At 47.2% G+C, this 26,254-nt stretch overlaps 1 protein-coding gene across 2 annotated transcripts in view; it reads right to left on the bottom strand.

Moving 5' to 3' along the window:
* The window catches only part of RABL6 (RAB, member RAS oncogene family like 6), a 57,019-nt gene that overhangs the window by 20,632 nt on the left and 10,133 nt on the right, over positions 1 to 26,254 (bottom strand). The window contains exons 3-9 of one of the 2 annotated variants that reach the window (XM_075439363.1): positions 24,172 to 24,219; positions 22,214 to 22,243; positions 17,734 to 17,786; positions 16,071 to 16,162; positions 15,036 to 15,176; positions 13,405 to 13,510; positions 7,673 to 7,776 (exon numbers count right to left, since the gene is read on the bottom strand). In XM_075439363.1, the coding sequence (XP_075295478.1) occupies positions 7,673 to 7,776; positions 13,405 to 13,510; positions 15,036 to 15,176; positions 16,071 to 16,162; positions 17,734 to 17,786; positions 22,214 to 22,243; positions 24,172 to 24,219 (574 nt within the window). The remainder of the gene's footprint in view (positions 1 to 7,672; positions 7,777 to 13,404; positions 13,511 to 15,035; positions 15,177 to 16,070; positions 16,163 to 17,733; positions 17,787 to 22,213; positions 22,244 to 24,171; positions 24,220 to 26,254) is intronic. The other variant, XM_075439364.1, reaches the window with a different exon arrangement.

Below are 26,254 nucleotides of genomic sequence, written 5' to 3'. Positions count from 1 at the left end.
ACTTCAGCGAAGCGGCACAGAGACCAGTGAAAGGCTCGTGAGGTTGCAGGCTGGGAGGCAGCATCAATAGAGAAGAGGGCAGGGAGAAGATACAGAAAGAACGGGATGATCCTGCAGAACAGGAATGGGAAGAAATTCAACAGCATAAAGGAAACGGTCCTCTCCTCAAGGGCTAGGAAACAACTGTTCTTGCTCCAAGCTCACCACATCAGAATGGCTAGGAAGGACCTGCCCCGCTCATTCCAGAAGATGGGACTGAAGGCTGCAAACACAACGCTGCCTGGGAGGAGCAGAACAGGAGCCTGGCTGTCACACGGCCTGTCCCCCGAGACCGCTGTCAAGGCACCGAAATCAGTGCCACACTGTGGCAGCCTCACTGATGCTTCCACCAGGATCTGAGGCAAGGCATCTGTGCTTATCCCACCCAGCAGACTGGCTACAACAAAACCAGCTCCTGGCAGAGCTGAGATCAGAGCATGTGACAGAGCATCCATTCCAGCATCCTCCCTCTCTGGGGACGAGTAGCTGGGGTGAGCTGTGCAACAACACGTTCCACTGAAAACGCTGCACGCATTTGTCATGCACCAAAGGGAAAGCAGAAAGAAGATGAACTCTTGCACCGAGCTCCGTGGAGACTGCAGCAGGTCTGCCGGGAAGGCGCACGGTGCATCGCACACGCTGCAAGAACAGAACATTGCATTCTCAGTGCATCGCTCTCACTGCGCTGCAGGGCCGAGCAACTGCACATCGCTCCTTTCCTGAGGAGGGGGTCACCACACACGCCCTGCCACGCAGCACCCCTCATGGCAGCCCTCCCATCTGTAGCGAGGAGAAGATAAACCAGGGGTACCTGCAATTCAGCCCTTGTCCAGCAAAGCAAACGCTCTGAATCCACACAGCCACGTGAATTGCTGTGGCCCAAAAAGCCATCCACGAGACCGGCCTGCACAGGATGCGTGGCTCCACAGATCCTCGCCAGAAGCACTGAGTGCTAATTTGTGTCATCCCTCCCCTCTGGGCTTTGACTCAGGGCTCCCGGTGAGCCGAAGGCAGGATGGCTGAAAAGCTCTGCTTTGTGGTACTCATTCCTCCTCCTCCCAAGCCCTACCCAGGGTTAAAGACTCCTGCCTCCCAACTGTGAAGAGAGATTAAACCCAGCGGATCTACACGTGCCCCTGTTCATGTTTATAGCAACAGCGATGCTGGCTGGAAGGCCTGCGAGCTCGGCCACTGCGGCATCCAGCACGCAAGGTACTGACACCAGCGCTGCTCGCTCTCCTGGCTGAGCTCTCCCACTGCCTATGCAAGCACCTAAATCAGCAACGCGACACGAAAACGGAACCGAACAACCCGAGTCTCTGATCAGGACGCTGGGTCCCACCATCAGGGCAGCTGGGTGGGATCAGGTAGGACAAGATGATCGTACGCTGAAGCCTAAGGAACAAGGATCCTGCATGAAGCACGCACAGAGTACATACATAGTCATTTTAGGATACAGAATACGAAGCTCCAAGAGAACTTAAAGCTGGACCCAACAAAATGCAGGACACTCTTTACAATTCCAGGGTATTTGAAGATTTATTGTACTTTGTACTACCAAAGCTGCCCGTTTTGGAAACAACCTGCTTTGTTCCGGGCAAGCAGCCAGCTCCAGAGGGAGGGAGGGCTGTGACTGCCACCTGTTTCTCCTGCAGAAACACATGAATTCTAAGAGCTGGAGGGAAAAAATGCTACATAACTGAAGTTTAAAGAGTGTCATCCTCCCCTCCAGCTCAGCTAGTCTGGAGAGTAACACACACACACAGGCTTCTTCTCCACCTGCTCCTATGCCTCGCTCACCTACATTTACACCAAGGGCACAAGAACAAGTTATTTTTAGGAGAAAGATACAATGCTTATTTGGGGACAGCATGACACCAGCTCTTACCCCAGCGCAGCAGCAGGCAGAGCTGTGGCACGTGTGCCTCGTGTCACCTTCCTCACCAACAACCACACACGTGGGCCAAGCTCTGTGCTGCGTGCCATGACACCAGGGAAATAAGGATGGATATCGGTTTTACAGGAGCTGCATAAAACCAGCTCTGCTGAGCTTTCATACTCATATCTTCTTCCGTGAAAGAGGTGGGTGGAAAACCAGCATACATGAAAGCGTTGCCAGCAAGCTCTCAGTAATTTCCAGGGTGGAGGTGTCTCAGCATCCTCCACACTTTGAAAATACTACATAATGCATGAATGCTTTCTCTGGCTTTACACACACTCCTCAGCGGCACAAGTGTGGCTGTTTTGGGAACACACCAGGCCAAAACTGCCACGTGTCTGGTTTTTCTTATATTCTATACAATCTGGCCGCTGTGTTCCTCGTTCTATCATTTTCCCAGTCCTTCGCAAAAGGACTCACTTAAAATCTTACTGTGAAACAAACAGCTTCGTGTCCAGACTAGGTGTAGTAGACCAGGTCCTATCACCGCATAGGATGAACTCACACTGTGACCTGAGCACGCTTGTTCTGGCTGGGATTTACACACCATGCCAGTCCAGATGGGCTACCTGTCCTCACCCACGCGGGCTCCTTGCTTGCCTCTCAACCCCTCCACTTCAGACCAAGTAACAAGTCCACATCCTCAAAAGCCCTGAATAATTCACTGTCAGCTGGACCTGCTCGCAAGAGGAGACTTCCATGCAATTTTAAAGATGAACATGCTCTGCAGGAACAAAAATTCATCAGGACCTGAGGTTACTGCTGCTCTGCTCCCAGAGCAAACAAAAAAAAGCACAAAAGGACTTGTTAGCCCTACAGTTCCTAAGATTGTCAGCGCTCGTGCTCATTTACTACTGAAGACGGGAGCAGCCTGAAGCTTTTTGGCTCCTGGTTCTAACGTGCTGTGATCAATTTTTCAAATGTATTTCATGTGGCAAGAAATGTTTTGGGGTTATTTTATTAGTTGTGAAAATGAAGATTAACTGGCCATGTGACATCAATTTAACTGGGGTTACTGAGGGGTTAGATTTCCACATGTTTGTTTTGGGCTTATTAAGCGTACTGAGCCTGATTCCCCTCTAAGCCCAGGTCCCCGAGTGGGAAACCACTTGCCAAGCAGGGCTGAATCCCACCGCCCAGGCCTTGGAGAGTGCAGCCCCTCCCCAGGAGCTCCTAGGTTTGCCACTTGACACAAAACAGATGCAGCAGGAACCCCCCCCCCAACATACAGGACATGCTCCACGTTCTCCACTTCTCGAGCAAGACTGACGACGACAGGGTTAGCTGCAATTAATTCGTAATTCAGCCCCACACAAAAACCATGACCTAAAGTCCCATCTGCTACATGCTGGCTCCTGATCTGTCTGACGGCAACAGTGATTCACAGCAAGCGGAAACGATAAAGGTGGGGCAAGGGGAAGAGAAAGCAGAAGTGGTTTTACTTTCCTAACTGGTAATTCAGCCTTTAGCCAGCGTGATTCCGGGCCTGTACTTCGATATAGCTGAAGACATGGGAGAGCGGCTCGAGCAGCAGGTCCTCCTGCCAGCCAGTGCTGGTGTTACTCAGCACCACGGTCTCTGCAAAATTACAAGCTGTGATCAATGAGGAAAAAACAAACAAGCAAAAACCCAAAAACCCAATCAGTGGCTTTGTACTGAACAAAGCTGTCTAATGCAGGGACTGTGTCTTCCAAAAGAACAGCCTTCATCGGGAGAGTGCAAATGCCTGTCATGGTCCACCACCTTCCCCACCTGGCCAGCAGCACCTGGCTAGCCAGGATTTGTCCAGGATCGCCTGACAACGCAGACAACAGCCACACGGCACGGCCGGGAAGGGACCCAGAAGGACTGCCATCACGTGGCAAACCTGGGATGGGTCCTGCCGCTGCCAAAGCTGTAGCTTGGACCATACAGGATCTCAGACAATCTGAAGTTCGACTGCTTTGAATATATTTTCACAAAGTCTGACTAACAGTTTGCGTCAGAGCTCGTAAGCACAATGATTTGAAAACTCCTTTCCAATGAACAATTCCTGTGAAGGAGCTGGACTTCACCTGCTTACAAATCGAACAACCACACAGTGGTTTACAGCAGACAATTTCCTGGCGCTTCTCAAAACTGAATGTGAAAGAAGATGGGATTTCTCACAAAGAACAACTCAAGTATTCCTTTTGACTAACTTGCATTAATCCCTAGGTAAATCCACAATTTCCCAAAAACTACTTCTCCATGTGCACCATTCAGTGAGGGAACAGCCACGCTGAACATAAAAAAGTTTTCTTTGTGACAGAAGACAAGCTGGCTACTATTAAAGATGGAAAAATGGAACAAATTAAGTACAAATTCAGAACAGAGTAAAAAAAGTCGTTGCTGTTTGTTTTAAGAATTCAGGAACTCAGACAGGGCTGAAATGTATTTTTAGCAGCACTGAAGACGTAAAATCTGAGAAACCCCAGGGAAAGCGCCAGAGCAGGAGGTGTGGCAGGCAGAGAGGAGACTGAGCGCAGGGAAGGAGCTGGAAGCATCAAACGTGTCTCTTGGAGGCAGAGTCCAGCCCTGCGGCCATGGGCTGGCTGACGCCGGGCGGCTGCGGCAGCACCATGTGCCACCTTGTGTTCTCCTGCCATCCACGCCTGGAGCCATGACATTTTGTCCTCGGGTACCCAGCCGCAGCAGGAGGAAGAGCTCTCCTGCTCTGTCTGTTCTCTGATCCGAATTCAGCATCAGTCATTGTGACAGAGCAGCTACTAGATGTGCGCAGGGGTGAATGAAATAACCGAGATGTCCTGGCACTGTCACCTCGCCTTGCTCCATGGCCTGATTTTATGGCATGATTTTACTCCATGGCCTGCGGCCCCAAGCGCCTGCAGACACCTCCCCTTGCTGCACAGTTCCTGGTGACCGACAGCAGAACTCCAAGCACTGTCTCAATCAAAGCAATCAACACAAGGGCTTCACATCTGCCAAGGCTCAGCAACTCGCACTGCTCCAGTGCACGTGCTGTACACAACCAGCCAGTGTCAGAGCACAGTGCCCCAGGCGCTCATTTTGACACCCGCCAAAGCAGCGCATTGAACAGGACAAGCCCAAAATGATGGGCATCTGACAAGCATGGACGCAAGGACTTTCCCAAGCCCTAATAACGAGCGCTGCAGACCTGTCTCACAACTGCAGGCTCTGATCCCCAGCATGTACTGTCATTGTGTCCACAGATACGCTGCTCACCAGCCTAAACTGTTTACTAAGGATTGGAACCTTACTCAAACCTGAGTTCCCTCCCATATAAGTGTGGTTATTTCCTTAAGTCAGGACTTTGGCTAAAGGACTCAAGCCTGAAAAGCTCCTGCAGGGATAAAAAATGAATGTAGGAAGAGTATACTTTCCAGCTCTGGGGCTGAAGTAAGCCCTCTGCAGCCCATCTGTTTCAGAGAGGTGCCTCTGAAACAGACCCTCTTTCTGCCTGGGGTGCAAAGAAAAACCTCACAAATCCTAAAATGGCACTCTGTTTCGGTCAGTGTGATCAAAGTACTCAGACATGAGACAGCCCTGTGGTTTTGGGATCAGCGGCTCCAGCCAGGAAGCATCCAGGGATATTTTAAAGACCTTTCTATAAAGAAGTGTTATTTTCTGAAAGCAAAGAACAGTGGCCTCAGTACACAGACACAAACATGCAGCAGCTGAAGTGAAAGCAGAAGTTGGCCAGCTGCATAGCATTATTTGCTAAACCAGAATCCTAGAGAAAAGTCTTGCTTTTAATATTTTAGCAGCTCCTCTTTTGTCGGGTACCATGGTTAAGGTATTTCTCATGCCATGTCAAGCCAATTAGGCAGCCTAACAGTGCAATTAGCCACCCACAGTGCAAGCCCCTCGCTGCAGTGTGCTGTCCTGCGGCGCAGAAGGGCGGCTGCTCTGCCCGGCTGGGCAGTGGGCATCTGCAGGTGCACGCAGCCCGTCTCCTGTTCCTCCTGTGCTCACAACCTGGTTTGGAAAACAGCAGGGCACTGACATGCGGGCCAAATGTTTATCTGGCTTTGGAGTTTCTGCAGATGATGCAGGGGCTTCTATGGAGGCAACGCTGGCCACCACAGGCTGCACCAACAGCTCCTCTGAGCTTGCAAAAGGCAAGAACGTGCCTTTTGACCTGTTAGGGCGCAGTGCCCAGAGCAACGGGACCAGCCTGGCCCTAGGAATCGGGATGCTACCACATTGCAAATGACACTCCTTAGTAATCACGGTATTTCTGCAGGAGTGTGTATCCAGAAAAGGTGCTCTCTGGCAGCAGAAGCTCACCAGTATTATAAAATGGTGTATGCTGGTGTGGGTGCACTGGATGGGATGATGCAAACACCCACCGCTGGAACGAGGAGGCCTTGCCACCCCACCTCTGCCAGCGCCATACTGCTGCTGCTTCCTGTAAGCTCTGGTGTTAAGCAGATGCTTCTCGGAGCCAGCCCAACCCCGATGAACCCAGAAGCAGACATGGCAGAAAACAGTTTTCTGCTGGATTTGCGAGCTGAGCTGGCACACACGAGGGTCCAGCAAACGCTAAAGCTGGTGTAAGGGTGAGAGGTGACTAAGTAACAAGATCTTCTGGTGTTACGTTTGGAACAGCTCTGTCAACTCTTGATTCTTTTAAGTATCTTCCCATTACTGCTGCAGTATAAATAAAAATACTGCAAAACAATCTGACAGCACAGCCCACGCAGCCCAGTCCTTTGAGTACGGACATCAAGAGAATTGCTGGAGGCATGAGGAGACTAACCAGTCCCTAAGGAAAGGAATGAGGTGAACACTCTGGAAACAGTACTGCTTTGTGTGTACACGGGGTATTTCAATGCTCTCAAGGGAAAACACACCGACCAAGGTTACAGAACTTGAAACTTGGTCTGAAAAACGCTCATCAAAATGGCTGTGCATGAATATTTCATAATCATCGATTCCAACTTCCAAATAAAGCTGCCTGTATCAAATCTTTTTCAAATTCATTCTCGGGTGGCTTTTCTGGCTCACGCATCACTGCAATGAAGGATCTTGCAATGGGAACTCACAGAACACATTTGTCAGTAACACACAAATCTGAAGAGATTCCTGTCCAGTGTGCTACAGATATACTGGCTTTGCAGGGCTAAACCTGGCAAACGCTCATTTCCAGCAGCAAGCAAACAGACAGGGCACTGAACAAACGGGAGGCAGGAGGGACCAGCCACTATTTCCAACCAGAAGTGCGCTGAGGAGTCCAGAAGTATTCAAAGGGAACAAAAGATAACAATGTTGTTGCTATTACCTTCTGCCTCTCATAAGACACACAATATGCAGGAATGCATAGCTAGAAGCAGAGCAATCAGCTCGCGTGCTGAGCAGCAGAGAGATAGAAAATGCCCCTTGCAGCTTCAGAGGCTGCAACAAACTTATCCCCAATCCCTCAGCACGTGCTGCCTCCAGGTGTGCTGCTCAGCTCCACCTCCACTGCCCTCCCACAGGTCACGAACCAGACCCTTTCATACGCACCCCCAAGTGCATGCTTTATTTCAGGTGCTGCCACTTAAAGGTGACACTTCACAAGATCCAAAGAAACCCTACACGTTCCTCGTGGGACCCTTCAGTCTGGCCACATGCCACTGCTGGGGCTGCCCAACATTCCTGTGACACCTAGACTGCAACAAAACAGTTAGAAAAGATGGCTCAGTGACATACAGTTCGTAGTTTTGATCTTCTGTCTCTTGCTGCACTGACAGCTCCTCCAAAGTTGCATCAATATCCAGCTGATTCGTCTCCAGCTGCCGTAGCAACGTCTCCCTCTGAGGAAAGGAAAACAAGCCGGGTCTGAGCAGGAAGGGTCATTGCAACAGATCTCTGTGCGCTCACGAGTGCAGCGAGATCTTGTGTCACCACTCTACCCACGGCAATGAATTAAACAGCAGCTTCACTCCCTCTGCGGCGCTCAGATTAAACACAGAAGCACACACTGAAGCTGAAGCAGTAGCAAAAGTACGTTAATCCAGTCTGTGTGTAAGAAAGTAGTTTGTTCTGTGAGCTGTACTCAGCCATAAATCAATAATGTGCAATTTTCAGACACAGCTTTGCCAGCTGCATTTGGAGAACAGTATCAACTCCTGCGGAGAACGGCTGTGCCACCCTTTCATTCTGATCTTTTATTTTTCCCCCTGTGCTCAAGAAGTGCCCCTGTGAGTAGGACCCAGCTGATGCAAAACCTCACAGTAAGTTTCTTTTTACTGTCAGGGTAGATGAGTGAGCACAACCTGTCAACTCAGTGAAATTTCAGAAGTCACTGCCCCTCTGCCTCCAGCTGCTGCCCCACAGATGGGGGACAGACACTCCAGTCCACGTCAAACACGCAGTAAAGTGAGAGGGCTTCACTGATGTAACACAAGGCAGCTTAATTCAGTCTTTCCCCTTCCACATTTCCAACAGATTCCAAGCAAAAACCTCAGCTGAGGGAAGGTGCTGTCTTAAAAGGCTCAAAATCCATTGCAAATGGTGAGGAGACACTCCCCCGACAGCCTGCACGGCAGCGAGCAGAGATCAATAACCGCACCCGAGACTGCGCGGGCACGGCCAGCTCGGCGGCTCACCGGCAGCGGACGCGGCACCAGCCTCCTCACCCGGCAGAGCTCTGCCACGGCCCCGAGCGCAGGGCTGACACAGCGCCCAAGGCTGCAGGAACTCCACTCAGGATCCCCCGGCCAAGACCGGAGCTGTCTGCGAGCACCGCCCCGCTCCATGGCACAAATCCTGCCCTGGAGCCCTGCCCCTCCGCCCGGACGCAGCCGGGCACCAGCAATGGCCAGGCTCCCACCACCGGCACCCCGCGTGCCTGCTGCAGAGGCTCTGAGCAAGGGACACATGAGTCAGTCTACATGGTGAACTCTAGAGGCCAAAGTCACGATGCTCAGCGCCTGAAAGCGTCGATCCTCCCACTGCCTGCACACCGGGTGGCACAAGGAGCAGGGCCAGCTTGTGCCAAGACACGGCTGATGGCCCACAGGGCTGCACGGTGCCCACTAAAGCAGGGTCCACCGGTGCCATGCCAAGCTGCATGCCCCCCAGACAGGAGGGGACAGAAGAGAACCCCCAGGTTTCCTCCAAACTGCAAAGGTTTTTGCTTTTATAACTGCCTTGTCCTCAACGTACATTTAAGCTTTCTACTATGGCAAATATTTTTGAAGTTTGGTGTCAATAACTGTGGCGAACTATAAAATTCCATGTTTGACAACACATTTGCTTACTGCAGAAAGATTCCATCAGAGTAAAAAGCACAAAAGGAAATCTACTATATAATTTACAGAATAAAATCCCCATGGGAAGACAAACACTGGCATAAAGCAGTGGCGCTCAGTCTCCACCTTCACACCCCCTCACAGACACTGCAACTTTGGAGCTCTCAAAGCAAGAGTACAAATTACTACTCTGTCCACGGGAGTAGTCAGGGCACAGCTTGAGGCCTCCACAGAGCAGGCTGATTTATATCAAATTCCAGCATTGCTTAAACCAGGAAGCAAGGCTTAAGTAATGTTTATTTTGTATTATAAGACCAGGTGGTTCATGGCAGTTGATAACATTTAAACCTGCTAATTTACTGGAAGACACAGTCTTTCTTGAAATTAAAGGGCTTCTATGGTCATTTAAGCTAATTTCCTGCTTCCAAGGCATTTAGATTCCTCATTTTTACCTTTGTCATTGTGTTGAGAACTTGGACTGATCCATATTTCCTTTGCTAGGTAATTTTTATTCATCATATTCGTAAGCTCTTTGCAGATGGAAACCTGACTTCAATTAACATGTATACAAATAATTATGAAGTCATTAGTTAACTTGAATTCCCTTCATCATGGTATACAGACAAAAAAGTTTCAGCAAAACATGCTATACATATTTAAACTCGCTATACTAAACAGAAGTACTAATCAAGATTTTAGACTTTTAGATTTTAGAATTCAAGGTTTAAGAAATTCAAGATTTTAGAAGTAACAGATTTCATCCTTTTGTGTTATTCACACAGTGTATGCAAAAACGAGATAAATAAAGAGCAAGCTTTCTGCTGCTTTGTCCTCAGTTTCCTAAGATGAGTGAAATTAATGCTGAGCAAATTAGCTGAATAAAGACACAGAAGCGACCCTGCTTTCCAATGCCTACCTTAGGCACTTAGATAATGGCTTTTATTAAACAAGTGGTTTGCCTTTCCTCATACCATGGCAGTAAGATATATACCATAGTTGTATTTGTTTCAATTTCCACAGATTACAGTAAATTAAGAACTTAGATTTAATTAAGAGAGTTGCATTTAATTTTGTAAAAATTCATCACTAACAATGGACTTCCAAATACTTAAAAAATAAATTCTATTTTACCATGCTGGTATTAAAATATTAAAGAAACAGCTTATTTTTAGCAATGGCCCAAAAGAAGGGAATAAATCATGTGCTACAGACCAACGCTTTGGCTGAACGCCACTTTCAGGCGCTTCCTGGGAAATGGCAATCTCAGCTGTCTGCAGAATTTCGTCTCCTTCCAGCGCAGCATCCGAAGGCCTGGCTGACCTGATCACTTCTGCACATTCTGTGGGCCACCAGCCATCCCTACAGCTAAACTGCGTTCTCAGGTTTGACAGTCCTTCCCCTGGAAAGGAGCTGCTAAATAATTGAGGAGCCTGGGCTGCTGGAGGGACCGTGCTCTCTGCCGGGGGTATGAATTTCAGCCACCGCTTTCTTCATGAAAGATGCATGAATGAAAGCTGAACACAGAAATGTGCAACTTCAAACCAACGCACTGAACACCAACTCTGCTGAAGGACAGCATGGAATCCTGCACACAGCTGACCAACTCCTCTTCCCCCTGAGAGCTGCGGGAGGCTAGGCTGAGGAACACGGAGAAGCCTCAGAGGTCGACTGAGGCTGATTAACTCACACGTGCATTTAATACCTGGTAGCATTCCTCTTCTTTCACCCTGCTTTGCACCAGAGCACCGGGGAAACGACTCCCTTCAGGAGCCTGTTGCTGGCAAGTCTCTCGGAAGGTATAAGCAGAACCTCTAGGAATTCAGTCTAGCTGTGATTTTCCTACAGATTTTAACATCACGCTGCAGTGGTGGTTAATCAGGCCCAGTGGGGCCAGCCCTGGCTCCCCGTGCACTCAAAGGCAGGGCTGCCAGCGGGTCTCCAGGAGCAGCAGAACGCCCGGAGCCACTAGCAGCAGCTACCATGGAGCAGCACATAGCTCTTCTAATCAACCTGTGGCACAAATGCAAGTGGCACCGGAAAAACTAAGTGTGGTACATCTTGGCTGAAGTTTGACATCAAGTAAAGCCCCAAAGCCTGGGTGGAAGCAACCAAAAGCCTCCAAATTTGGAGTTTCACCTGCCATGGCATGGCACAGAATGGCAAGGCCAGGAATCTCCTGCACACCACAGCGAAACAAAACAAGCCATCGCCACATTGGATCCTATGCTGTGATTCTTTTCAGAACGCACAGAAAAGCATCTGCCTGCAATCCCTGCATGAGCACAGAAGGGCAGGAATTAGTTTTGGCCCTGATGTTTTAAAGGAAAGGCCAAGCAGATACGGTCTGATCACTCTCACCTTGAATGACAGGCACAGGACAACCTCCTCAGCTGCCACCTTCCGTGCTGAGGTACGAAGAACAGAGTGAACATATTTACAAACCTGATTTACATGTGTCCACCCAAATCTCCCCTTGCACAATTTGGGAACTAAACCGTAATGAGAAGCCTTTTCAGGTTTGTTTCTGCAGTGTTGAATTATTTAATTACATTACCTGAAGCCCACAGGGTTTGGGAGTCTCATTATGGGGCACCTGCCCCTGTTGGACTACTCCCCGTGCCACCCTGAGCCCACTCAGCAGGAGAACAAATGTGGGCTGGTCACTGCATTTCCCTCGCCTCTCCTAAGCAACTGTCACTGGAATCTCCAAACAACTAAAGGTTGTATCAGATTTATTTTTTCTGTTTCCCTGAAGACCAAGACTTGTCCAAGAGGTTCTCTGGCTTTGGGGCCAACTACTTTATCTAAGCATCCTAACTGCTTTCAGTCTCAGATTAATAGATCACGTTTACTTACACACAGCACATTTAAATGAAAGGTCCCATAAGACTCGCATCCTAAAGCTGCTTCCAAGCAAACCTGATACTACAAATGCTTCGGTAACTCCTGCTTATAACTATGGCTCGGAAAATCATTGCATGTACTGACTATTCACAGCATCATTATGAGCAGCTTTCAGAAACAAATCTGGCAGGAAGCCTGTTCTGATGTCTTTTATCAACACCTATTTGAGAAGGAAAGGAGATCTACAAATCTGACAAAAGTAATCTGGGAACTAATTATTCTGCATGGTTTCCACAAGACATCACTTTACCATAGGAGCCGAGATTACAAAACCAAACTTTTAACCAACCCCATGCTGGTAGATTTCAATCTTCTTCACTGAGCAGCAAGGTGGGTTTGTATTTCAGATTTCTACAACTTCCTTCTCAAAAATTTATTGTTTGACTTATTTTACTGGGTTTTTCTACATTCAGTTTTCTTCTCCTACTTTTTTCTGCTCTGCAGCCTGAGGATCTGGTAACATTTGCTAATATATCTGACCTTCTTCTGAACTGGTATTTCAGTGGGATTATTTGTATAAAAATATACACAGACATTTCAATTACTGGTGAAAGATAATCAAGATCAGATGCCTGATTTTTTCCATCCAACAGAAAACAATGATACATGATTACATGTACTCCCAAAAAGTGTATGATGTTGATCCCAAAAACCCCCGTATGAACACCCCGAAGCATCCTCTTCTGAAGGACCACAGCTGAGCATCCCACCCTTCCATGTCCATTCAGCCTTTGCCTTCCCAACCAGTCCACCCAAGAAGCCTCAATTACGACAGAAATATGAGACTTGGATCTATGTGCATAGAATCCAAGCAGATCAGTTACCATTAGGGCACAGATTTTCAGCAAACAGTTGTCTCTGAACTTTCAGTTCACGGCCAAATACCTTCTCATCTGAGTTTTAACTGAACAGAATTTAAGCTCAAAGTTTAAGAAATGTGCATATGCAACATTTTTGACTTGGTAACTACACTGCTGGATGCAATTTTCTTGCCAGTGTTATTCATCACCTCGGAGCCTTTCTCCAGAGGTAAGCATTTGCAAACACAGCAGAGAAGAGTCCTCTCGCAAGCAGAGACGTGGTTAAGTCAGAGGCACCAACGTACTAATGTAATTTTGTTAACAACTCTTATGAAAACAAACATTTACTCAGGATCCCTTAACAACAAAACAAACCTGAAATATCAAATTCACGCCCTGAAATATCAAATTCACGCCTTAGAGACACAGAAAATGATCTCTGTCCCACCCACCCAGCACACCAGGGAAATACCCTCTCTCTTACCTGCAGCTGCAAGAAGGGGATGTTGAAGAACTTGTGCAGGTACTTGAGGCCAAAGCTGTTCTTCATGGAAGACTCAGCGTAGCGAAAATACGAGGAGCCGGGAGGCCTGTCTCAACCAGATAGGGAGAGAGAAGAAAACTGTACAAAGGACACGGACTGGGTACACACAGAAGAGGCACTTGCCGAATTACACACCACAAACAGTCCTCGTCTGCAAGCCAGCCCCGCAACCGCCAAATGTGGGCTAGCAGGTCATTCTGCTAGGGACTCATAATTTTGTTTACAGACAAAATTCACACTTCTTTCCTCCTGAAGGGTGGCAGAACGCGGCTGCTGTTGTGTTGCAGTGTCTTGGGGCTGCCAGACTAAGAAATACTATGCCAGGACACGGGGCCACTGGTTTACTAAACTGGGGGTTTCACAGCTGCACAAGCTGTTCACTTCTCAGTGAAGGTTTTGTTTTAAAACCACTAACAGACCTACATTAAGTCACAAGCATTAGCAGCGGGCATCTGTTGGGGTCAATGTAGCTTGAGAGTTAGCATGACTAGGCCGCTTAAGCAAAACAGTTAGCATAACTGAACAGGCCGCTGGAAAGGACAGCTAAGAATAACAATTGAGAGAGTTCTGATAGTGCATATGATGTGGGCTAGCAAAAACAAGATGTGTTCAAGGACATGGAGGCGGTCTGTTGCTATTGGTGTTAGTGCATAGTTACCAATCATAAGGGAATATGGGGTGCGTGAACAGCGCGTGATTTACGTCTGTAGCCTATCCGAGTAGGCGTGATCGCGTGTGCAGATATGAAGAATGTATATAACCACGCAAGCAGACCAATAAATCGGAATCGGCTGTGCATTGTATCAATGTGTGACAGTCATTCCTGTCCCTGCATGGATGCTGAAACTTAGCAGGCATCAAACTCAGCTAAGTCAGATACAGAGATGAATTTGTAAAGAAATGATTACATTACAGAATCAAGCCTTGAAACTGTGTGTCTGACACAAGCACAAACAAGTAAGAGACTAGGAAAATGGAAAAATGCCTTAAAAACATAAAATCACACAAAAATGTACAATTTATTGAATCCTGAACAACAAATAATATTTTATACTTTATATCAGAGAGCCTCAGACCTCTCCATAACGGAAAATCTTGGCTGGTTGCAAGGAAGGCATTTGATTTGGCTGTGCCCAGTGAATGCTGTGTGGGGATGCTCCAAGGAAGAGCAAGGCAAACAGCTGCACTAGCTGGCTCTCTTGCAGCAGAATTCTTTGGAGAACAGTTGTGCTGCAGGGAGAGGATTCTTCCACAAGAGAAGGACTACCCAGAAAAAAGACGACTTCTTGGGAAAAGTGCTTCTGAGAGGCACATGCTGACAGGCACCCGCTGTTCCCAGGATCATAGCTAACAATCTGCCCAGAACAGGCTCCTAGATGAAAGAGCCCATCGTGTCGACTGAAGCTGCTGTATGAGACACACGGAGCTATGAAACCCCCAAAGCTAGGCACAAGGTCAGATGATGAACGTGACGTGCATCTGAAACACGGCAGCAATAGGGTGATCCCCAGCTGATGACAGGGAGCAGCCGAGGTCTGCTCCCCCGCCCGGTGACCGCGGTGCCACCTTACCTGTTCAGATTGTCGATGAGGTCCCGCACATCGCCAGGCAGGATGACCCGGTGCTCCCCCATGTCTCGGTAATTCCCAAGCACGCACACTGGAACGTGGGTCGGCACTTTAGGAAGCTCCCTCAGAATGTAGTTAAACGTCCTTCACCACAAGAGAGAGAGATACAGGCACATGAGTGGGAAACATCATTCTGTGAGCAGTTTCATCCACAAATCACAATAAAAAAAAAACAAAGGAAGAATTCTTTTTTCCAAAGTCCTTCCAAGACTGTGGCTTCTATGCCCCCCTCAGAGAAATACATTAACTGTAAATAAGTTGGTATCACTCTTTACTCAAAACCAACTTGACAAGTTCAGCGATCGACTTCCACCAGCAACCTCAAATCTCCTACAGCGATTTCCCTCAGTCCTACAGAACTGCGTGGGGTCAGCAGAAGAAAAGGATTCCGTCCCTTCAGCTGTCAATGGGCTCACTGACCCATACCAAACCTGTAAAATATAAGCTTAAACACAGAGCTCTAAAGGAACTCTTACCACCTCCTCTTTCCACCCTGGCTTCCGTATGTCTCTCACCCCTCACCCTCCTCAGCAGATGTGCAAAGTGAACAGCTCATTATTTCTGTACATTAACGCAGCCTAGGGCCTCCAAATAATCCTCACTAATACCAGCCTTCCTGGGAATTTCTCACTAGCATTCCCCTTTCCCTTGTGCTCTCGAGAGCAGGGGTATGTAACACGCCCGGCACACTTTGCACCCGCGATAGCACTAATTACGGAGCCCCAGACAGCGGCGTAGCAGACACTGCACTACACAAGCCCCCAGGGAGACTGCTTGTTTGAAACAAGCCCAGGAGAGGAGTGTATTCAAAGACATGTCAGAAGATACAGCTATTATTTTAAGGGATAGAAGCTTGTTTCAATTCAGCAGGCTGGTTATCATCTCCAGAGGCCATCTGGGAATCAAGAGGTCTAGAAGTCATTTGTGTTCCCCAAACAAGCGAGAATCACGTGGAGCATGCCGCTAAAGATGTTTTACCACTGTTTGGTGATGTCAAACATCATCACGACGCCATTGCAGTTTTTATAGACATCCAGGAACTCTGCATCCAGAGCCATTTCTGACTCTGCCTGAGGAAATAAAGGCAAAAGAAGGAGTAAATAACTTGATCCAGCTTCTGGCTTGTACAGAACATAACTGATACAGTGCTGAATAGGCAAACTTTCTACAGTGACAGGCATTATAAGAAGTATCTGTGGATTTGACATCAATTTAAGCAAGACACCTGGTAGTTCACAGCTTCCACTGCCCACAGGAGCAGGATGTGAAGCACTGACAGTCTCTGTAGAAAACATGTCTGACAGCAAATGCTACGACCCACCCCCTCCTCTCTTCCCCGTGCCCTCAAACATTGCATTGACAAGATAACTCCATATAAGTGACAGGATGGGGGACAGGGGACACAGCTCCCCTTCCACCTCTTTGCTGACCCAAATATTGACTGTACTTCTAATGCTTCTGGTGCACAAAGCCAGGATGTACTTTCTAACGAGTTCCTCCTGTGCAGGGCTGAAAGTATTTATTAGTGCCCAATTTGCTTTTCATCATTTGGACTCTGGCACGATGCAAAGTACAGTACTGGTCACAACTCAACCTCCAAGGCTCCTGCTGCAATTTGATGCCTACAGAACAACTCCGACTCTTTTCCCGGGAGTGGAAAATGCACCCATGTTTGTGAAGGAAGCAGCAGCTCTGATACCTGTTCTCACAGAGGCTTTTTTCTCATAGGAGAACATTTTTAAAGACAATTCTCCTCACCTGACCACACAGATCAAGCGGGACTGGCACCTTGCTGCAAGCGGGAACTCTTCACTGCCCTGACCCGCTCCCAGACCGAGGGCTCAGCTCTCTGCACGTCAGTGACGCTGCCTTTCCCACCAATTTGAACAAAGCGGTTATTGAGCGAGTACCAGAACACCGCCTGTGCACTGAGCCCCGAAGGGCACGGACACATGAGCAGGGGCAATAAAGCTCTTTAAGAGCTGCAGCAGAGATCATGGGATCCAGGGCCTTTAAACTGAACTTTTCCGGAGGATGGAATCATACATCTTTCGAAAGGGATGCCATGGAAGTCCACCGGCAGCCCAAATGCGGTTTGGGGAACGTGGTAGTCTGCTCTCCCACACAGCACTTTGCTCTACAGCAGAAGATCCAAAGGAGACACATTTGTGCAAGAGCCTGGAGCAGCCACTCTGTTTACTTTTACGTGCTAGGTAGCACTTCTATTGCCCTTTCCTCCTCCATATTTCAAAGGGTGTTAAAAGGTAATTGTTAGCCCAGTTTTAAGGAGCAGCCAGAGAGCATGGCATCAAGCAACATCCTCAGGTCTCCCCAGAAGCCCCTTACAAAAGGGCTTCCTGCCACTGCCCCTGTGCAGACAGGTACAAAGCTGCTGCGCAAACATCTGCGGCGCAGCCATTCCCAAAAGACAGAATGGAAAACAGCAGGAAAGTTGTGGTGAGGGCACAAACAAGGATAAAATGCACAGACAAAGGAGTGCAGAGCATCAGGGATCACACTGGCCTTCATCCGTCTGCCAGGCCAGCCTTAGAGTAGAAACAGAGAACTTACTCTCCATGGGCCAAAGGCGGACTAGAGGCCTCCTGCTAAGAGGCAGGCATCTGCATTCAAGGTGACTCACCTCCTGAGGGTCATTTTCCAGTTTCAAACCATCTCCTCGTTTTTTGCATTTTCCTTAAAAAGAAATGTAAAAAAAAGAAAAAAAAAACAAATGCATTACTCTGGGCAGAGAACTCCAGGACGGGTCTGGGCAGGACCACAGCATTTGGACTGTGACCTTCAAGGAGATCTAACCCTACTGTAAGCACAGGGAACGCGGAGGGGTGGGACAGGCATGCCTCGCTGAAGAATACCAGGTAGTCTAATTCAGAGATGAATAGGAAGAAAGTCTAGGGCAGTTTAAATCACGGTCTTCACAGTGTAAAGTCACAATGACTGAATAACACAGGGTCTGGCACACTCCCTGACCACAAAGGGAAGCTGCTTTGGCACACTTTTTGTTGCTTTACTGTTGAAGAAGCAAAAGATCATGCGGCTGTTACGACTGAGTGGCACAACTACACACGCAGCCTTCCTGAGAGATGATGCGACACGTGCCATGTCACCAACCTGAAGCAAGCAGTCCTGCAAACAAATGTCATCTCAGAGCCCATCGGGTGCTTTGGGCTGACTCGTGATCAAAAAAAAAGGTGCGGCGGCAGCCTGTGAGAATTTACCCGCCAAAAGACAGACAGAACTTATACAAGGGGAAATGCAAATAAAATCAAACACACTGTGGCGAGGTCGAGGAGAGCCAGCCTACATGTGCATGAAAGGCCAGAGCCAGAGGGTCAGGTCTGGTCACGGCAAGCAAAGGTGCAGAAAGAAAACGCTCCAGAGGCACCATGCAAAGCCACACTCCCTGGACACACACAAAACCAAGGCAGAGGGCAGGTAAAACTCTGATGAAGCTCACAAGAAGCTGCAAGAGGCACCAGGCTAAACACTTGGAGAAGACACTAAAAAACCACCACCGAGACTCGCCCCGCAGTCCCACAGCCACAATCCCATCCGGAGGAACCTCCAGCTATCTCTCCAACTCATCTGCTTCCTCTAAGGCATGTGCTAAAAATACAGCCCTTATACTTAAAGGGCAGACCCCCTGAGACTTCTCCCTTTTCTTAGAGCTTCAGTAAGCACTGGGTAAGTTCACAACCTGACATTTTAAAGTACCGCTGGCATTTGACTCAGCACCCCCAGAAAAGGAGTAGGTGTTTTCAAACTTCAGGCTCCCTGAAAATTTTTGGTGACATCAGTTACACTGTAATCATGTTTCCAAATCTCCAAGCCTGCAATCACAGCAGAGGGAGAAGACGACACCTTCTATCTGCACCTAGGATCAGCAGGGTGGCAATCAGCTAACAGGACCTTCTGGTGCAGACACACCGCACTAAGAACTGCCGGGAGTCTCAACATGTATGAGCAAGGACATCTTTTGCCTTGTGCTGAAGAAGTTTCGTGTGGAAATGCCAGGAGAAAATCTGTCCTGGCCCCCCAGGTATTGTTTAAACTCTATCTATATACAGCAGTCTCCAGAGTTTTATCAAATGATGAGCACTGCACAACAAATCACCCTGCAAGACCTGAAGTTAAGCTTTACAGATACCAAATATCTTCCAGATATTACTGGCAGCAATTAAGAACTCTCCTTCTGAATCATCTTTGTTCCATATTTCCCTAGTCTAAATAATGATGAGTTAACTAAATTATAATGGCAGAGACTTGGAACTCCTTCTCGTAACTTCTAGAAATTCCCTGTGTCACTGACAACAGAATGTGTTTGTAGCTCGGATGCACCCACAACAAAACCTCCTAAAACTCTGCAACACTGGGGACCAAAACAGCTTCCACCAACTACTCAACACGGAGCGCCTACTTGTAAAACTCACGGTTCTGTCAGATGCTTCACGTGAAACAAAGCATTTCATTCTTTTTTCATGCAGGTCAAGGATAAATAGTTACAAAATACAGAATTAATCACGAAAGTTTTAATGCTGCATGATTCAGCAGGAGATTGCAGTCCCCACAACTTGACAGTGTGTCTGGCTGGTGCTTCTGTGCATCACTGCAAAATGTTCGCTGCCCTCATGTCATCTTACTGTCGACATCTGAAGGCAGCAGAAATATTAACCCTGATCCTTCCCCATTCATGCATTGCTTCCCTGGAGGATCCAAGGACGGACTCTGATTTTTCCCAGCACAACTGAATGTGTGGGATGTCTAGGAGATGCATGCCTTCTCCCCACTTCACTTAAATTAATTTCAAGTCAGTGGCATTTGTGTGGCTTCTCTGAATGTCAAAACATCACCATTTCTGCAGTTACAGCTAAATTATGCTTGGCAGGACCTGAATTTCTAGGTATTACAAGAGAAGCCCAAGCAACCACAGATAGTCTTCAGAGCTCCTCTCGTCCCGAGCATTCAAGGTGTCTTTCTAACCTGGACATGTTTACAACCAGTGCTCCGAGCCTGCACATAAGACTCGCACGCCTCTCCCTGCTTAGGGCTTTACGTGTGTATCAGGAGGAATGAGTAATACTCTTGCACGATGCTCACCGCTGCTGTAAAGGAGGTCATCTGTAAAGGAGTAACAGAGCCGAAAAGCGCATGTGTGTACATATTCATGCACAGTGTCTATTTTTGGAATGAAAACTGCAGGATGAGCCAGATAAAGGCAAGATGTAAGTAGTGAAAAGATGCAATTTAGCCTGCAAAGGCAAGCACACAATGAAGATTGTGTTATTACAGAAACAAGATCTTGTGTTTCATGTTGCACTGATGTGTAACCTAGAAGCATCAACTAGAAAGCAAGCGTCTTCATGCTGCAATTGCTCAGCTTCTCTACCTAGAATGATAACTGCTCCTTATTTACAGGCATGATAGCAACACTGAAACCAAATCACCTTGCAGCAGTGCCCCAAAGTCTACAGAACAGTTCTCACTGAGCTCCAGCAGACTGGGCTCATGGCCAGCACCTCTGTGTACCGTCCGTTTTGCTGCAGGATAGCAAGGATTCAGCACAGCTTGCCAACAAATGCCGTCCACAGTGCGAGGGAGGTGCTTCTGCTCACCATTCAGAAATACATGCCTAGAATATTTGCATCCCTAGTGCTACCTAACTTATGACATCCGAAAATAACAGAAATATTAATTCTGATCTGTCCTCCTTCTTGCAGCACACCTCAGGGAGGGCGAGGGGTGAAGGGGCATGGAGAGGAAAGGAATCTCCAGTATGGGGGAAAGAGCTGATGCTATTTTGGGGGCCACAGAAGAAGGAATGATTTGATCCCTTCAGTTAGTGTATGGGATAAACTGCAAGAACGAAAACAGCAGAAGTGACGAGACAGGATGTCCGAACTGTTCTTAGATCACCTGCATTCAAGCAGCTTCTCTGCATTCAGGATCTGTTACAGCTTTATGACCTGCAGCAGTTACACAACTTGCTGCAAAGCCAGAAAGGAGAGTCAGGACTGTGACTTTTGCTGACAGGTATCTTTCCCATGTTCTATTAGTTCCAAGAGCGGCAAAGGAGATGGTATTTGCTACACACGCTGCACAAAATTCAATATCCTTAGCTGGAGGCAAGCTCTACTTGTTAAGATGTTAACAAATGGCATCATCACACAAATGAGCCCCGCACTCTGAGCAGGCCCAAGGAGAACACAGCGGGCTGCAGGGAAGTCCATGCTCCAGGGAGCCTGCACATTAAAAAAAAAAAAACAATCCCAACGAGTCAAGAAAAAGCTAACAGGAGCAGGGCAGTATAGTGGCTGCCATTTTCCCCTGCTTCAGCGCACTAACCAACCTCACAGGTTTCAAGCTTTCACAACAAATCTCCCCACACTCCCAAATTAACATCTGTACGCTAAACAAACGACACCAAGGCACCAGCCAGGCAGGGCCAACAGAGCTGCATTCCACAAGGAGTCCGGAGGGGAAAAGGAGAGCAGCACGCTGCTGAACTAAGGACGGGGAGGCACACTGCTGGCAAGCGCGAGGAGGAACACCGCTTAGTAAAACCACATTTAACTTCACCGCAAAAACATACACGAAGATTTTCAGGGTGCGACTTATTAAGTTTCCCCAAATCCTCCTGTGCACGTTCACACCGAGATGCAAAGAATGGCAGCGCTGCACGGCAGAGCAGAGGCCGAAGCTGCTTTACAAGACTAAAGTTGAAAGCTGCAGTTTATGGATAAGTCTTTTAGACAATCTAGCCACATCCCCACATCAAGATTTCAATACATTTTCAAACACCTTAATTTAAATAGAGGTCTCTTAATTTTCTCTAACAAGGAACAATTCTTTCAAAATGGGGAAACACTGGCAAAAAAATTTAGCCTGGAAAATAACATATGTTGAAATGCATGTTCAGAACATGTATTGGCAGTTTCAAGTCCAGCCTGATAAACGCAGCGTTCTGCCCAGCTCAAATATGCACATCAGCCAGGATCTCGTAGGCAATTAAAAAAAGGAGGATCAGGTCTTGCCAGCACTACGCTGCAGCAGCACTGGATACTTCACTACCAGAAGTCTACAGTCTAGATTAGTGTCGCTCTCACCAAAAGCATCGCGCAGAAGGATTTTTTGTCCTAAGCACATGGAAGGAAGAATGAAAATGCCATGAGATAAAATTCAGATGAAAGTTAGATATGAGCAAGCTCTTAACATTTAATTTGCACGTTTTCCTAAAGCTGTACTTATCAAGACTCTGCAATGCTATGGCAATAGGAAAAGGCTTGATTTTGTTATATCACTATGATCTGAATTTTTACACTGCATTGATTAAGTACATTTCATTACATAAAAATACACATCTGTGGTCCATAAGTAGGGATCTTAACAGTCTGAGTTCTATTTCAAAAGAATATGAAGTGGAGAGAAGAGAGTCCCTTGAGATTTCTAACACATGCTCCACTGACAGAAACGAAAGCAGCATCAGAAGAGCTGTTACCAACATCTGCACATAGCAAACCCGAGCTGTTTTGCCAAAAAAACGACAAGTCTCTAGTTGAGAAGATGACTTTGAGCAGAGAAGCTATTCACAGAAATAAATGCTGGAACCACATGATTCCCAAATTAACTGTCTATCTACTCATACCAAAGTTGCAAGGCAGCGAGAAAACAGATGTTTTGTGCAGATTCCAGCCCTGCACATGTTATCGCAGGATCTGAAAGCCAAACTGCAATCAGACTGACTTCAGCAGTGACTCTGACCTAAGTAAGGTTTTGTCTACACTGAGAAAACTGGGGTTCAAAAGAACAAAAAGACAAAGTGCCCAGGATTTTCATTTAAAGTTACTGGCTCAAGTTTAATCTAAAGGCTCCGTTATGCACCTGACCTACAGCTATCTTTAATTACCTTTTCTTTTTTACTATTTTAAATACAATTTAGCTAATAGGAAAAAACAAATTTCTCCCTTTCCCACTCCCTATTGTACTTACCTCCTTATTTTTCGGTGCTAAGGCACAGGGGGTACAGCAGAGGTAGTGCCACTGGGATGCAGTTCTGCCGAGGAATGCGTGCCAGCACAGGTTCTAGCTACGGCTGCAGGAAAGGTAGCAGCAGCCAACCCATAGAAGTTTAAGTTTTGTGGTCAAGAGCTTTGAGTGACAGAAACACACAAACAAGAAACACAACCCACAGAGCAAGAGCTGCTCGCTCGCAGAGCTGCTTTCCTGACCATACCCGCACTTTAAACCAGAAGCCTGGCTGGCACAAAACGCCTCGCAAAAGCCGAACAGCATCTGCATTTGGGGCTGTTCAGATCTACAGCTGAACCCCAACCCCTTCTAGCAACTGCTAGATTCCACTGCATCCAGGTTTGCACTGCACCCAGATTATGTCTTCATGTATGTTTTGGGCTTTTTTTAAAATTATTTTTTTAATAAAATAGAACTTTACACTGATAAACATTCGAAACTAATGAAAAATGTATTTATACATCACAACATTTTCCTTGGCTAAGCATTTAGAAAAGATTTTGGATTAAATATATTGCACTTTCTGTCCTAAGTGAATTTAACTAATTGGCTTCTCTTTCATCCTTACCTCCTGCATACATTACTCACTGCAGATAACATTTTATCATTTTAACAATAGCATTCCTTTACAAAAACAGCCCGGCAAGAACTTTTATAAACAGAACAAAGAACTCAGTAGCTGTCTAAGCATGTATAAAACTATAAAGGAGAAAAGATGAAGTTTATTATAAAGTTCAGAGAATCTGAATACGCTAAGCAGCAGGCTATTTCATCTGTCACGGAGCACATGAAACAACTGCTTCTGAATATTGGGTTTGATCTGAAATTCAGATTACAAATAATGGGCTCTAGCACAAGAGACTCCTCTCTCCTTTCCACATTTTTTCAGGAAGCAGCATCCATGCACTTGAAAAAGTAAGGACAGGCATTTTTCTAACGTAGAAGTAAGTAGGTATTTCTGAATTCCAAGTAAGTTTTTAATTAAAATTGAGAAAGAACAATGAATCTCCATTAGAAACGAAGATATAAATCTTACCTTTGTCAACTACATCCCAGACTTCAACTTTAACAATATCGTCAGTGGCTAAAAGCACAATAAGAACACAAAGTGTTAGAAGAGGGTTTCTGTAAAATGACCAACACTCAACGCTCACCACAGCGAGCCCAACCCAATGCCAACACTGTCAAAGTAGGAGATTAATGTCAAAAGAAAACTAATTCTTGAGTGAGCTAAAAGAAAACTCACATGTAACAAGAAGGCGCCCTGCGGGTGAAGGTCCAAGTTGTACACCAAAACTGTGCTGTCCGAAGAACTGCTTAAAGACTCTTACTCACATAAGTGATAGCTACATTTCCTTGATGTTTTATGTCAGCTTTGAGGCATGTTATAAATATTTTGTGTAGATTCTTTTCATAACATACAGAGGTCTCCATATTCTTTCAAAAAAAGATATAAATTTAATTTGGAGAATAAAGCCTGGTCTCTAAGCAAGGCATACAACTGAAAAAAAAGGAATATAAACATTTGAGAAAGATCAACCTTGCTAACAGCATCTTCATGTAAACATGGCAAACACTGCAGACAGTCCTGTGGCTACAGAAATCCATCCCCTCTGCAAATCTCAAGTCACATTTTGTGAAAAATAAGATATTACTAGCAATTTTGCCTCTTAACAAAGCTGCAGCTTCAGTAAATTATAAGCAGCCACATATATTTGACTTAGTAAAATCTGAAGCAAGACAACTAAAATCCTGATTACGGAGACAGCTCTGCCAGTACTGACAGCTAGCAGCTTAGCTTGCAGACGGCACGGGGCGGGGCAGCTTTGGTTAGATATTCCTGCTGAATTCAAATAAGCAGTCTGATCTGCATGAAGTCGTTCCAAGGAACAGTTGCTTTCTGGAAATGCTATAGGCTACAAAGCACAAGCTTGTACTTGGAGCAGCTCTGAGCATAAAGCAATGGAATAGGAGGATAATGGCTCAGAGTAGAAAATAATCTCATAGATGGCAGGAGAATTTAGCTAAGCATCATTGTCAAGCCAGGAAACATTTCCTCTACAGAATTCACTGTTGGCTTAACTTAAATGTTTCAAAACACTGTAAAGACAGATTATGAATAAAGGAAAACTTTGATCTTCTGCTTCTGGAGAAAGCTCCTTTTTTACAGTTCTGCATGAAGCAAAACCAGCCTCTGTTTGTCCTCACAGCAGCTCGCGCTCATCTTCCAGTTTGCCAGCAGGGCAGCGGGGCGCAGGATGAACAGGAGACTTGCCCAGGCTCAGCCGGGCCAGTGCCCCACGGGCTCCGGCAGGGCTGACAACACAGCAGGCGCAGAGCAGCCTGCAGTCCTACCACCTCTGCCCAAACCATTACGCTCCCCAAGTTCATTCTGCCCCTGAACACGTCCGCAGAACACCAAGGCAGGGACGGCTGGAGCCCAGCTGCTCCCCACCGCTCGCTCGCCTGGCACCCGGACCCACGGCCGGCATGGGCACCACAGCGTGCTCCCCTGTGAGCTGGGCTCCGCCTGGGGACCCTGCGGGTGCTGGGACACAGACCAGCTGCTGGTGGTCTGCCCCCCCCAAACCCACACCCTGCTGCCGGGACCGGCAGTGCTGGCAGCCCAGATGGACAAGGGGACAGACAGACCAACACGGGCAATCCTGGCGCCTGCGACAGCCCAGACTTTCTGCAGAAGGACAGGAGATGTTCTCCTTTCTCAGATGGCAAACTTTGCAGGGGCACAGGAGGAGTCCAGAAGGCCGCTTGTTCTTCCCAGCACCACTTTAGCACCAACATGGGGCTTCCGCAGAGCAGCTGGAACCCCATTTCAGATAAGCAAGCCCTTGGGGTGACGTGCACTGCTCTCCTAGGTGACTTGGTTACCTAGCACTGGGACTTTGCTCCCGAGCTCCAGAGATCTCCACCTCTTTACCCTACCACCAAACGCACCCTCAGCTAAGATTTGTTCTGCTGCTGAGTGATTTCCGCAGTCCTGACACCCCGTTCGGCAGCAGCACCCCCAGGCAGCCGAGGAGGTGAGGCGTTTGACCCAGACAGCCCTGCACTACACCCTTTATCTGAGGGGAAGCACAGAAGTTCACAAAGAAACTGAC

This window comes from Opisthocomus hoazin, chromosome 19, assembly GCF_030867145.1.
Source record: "Opisthocomus hoazin isolate bOpiHoa1 chromosome 19, bOpiHoa1.hap1, whole genome shotgun sequence".
NCBI lineage: Eukaryota > Metazoa > Chordata > Aves > Opisthocomiformes > Opisthocomidae > Opisthocomus > Opisthocomus hoazin.
Note: the sequence above shows the minus strand (reverse complement) of the source record. Positions and strands in the feature narration are given on the sequence as shown.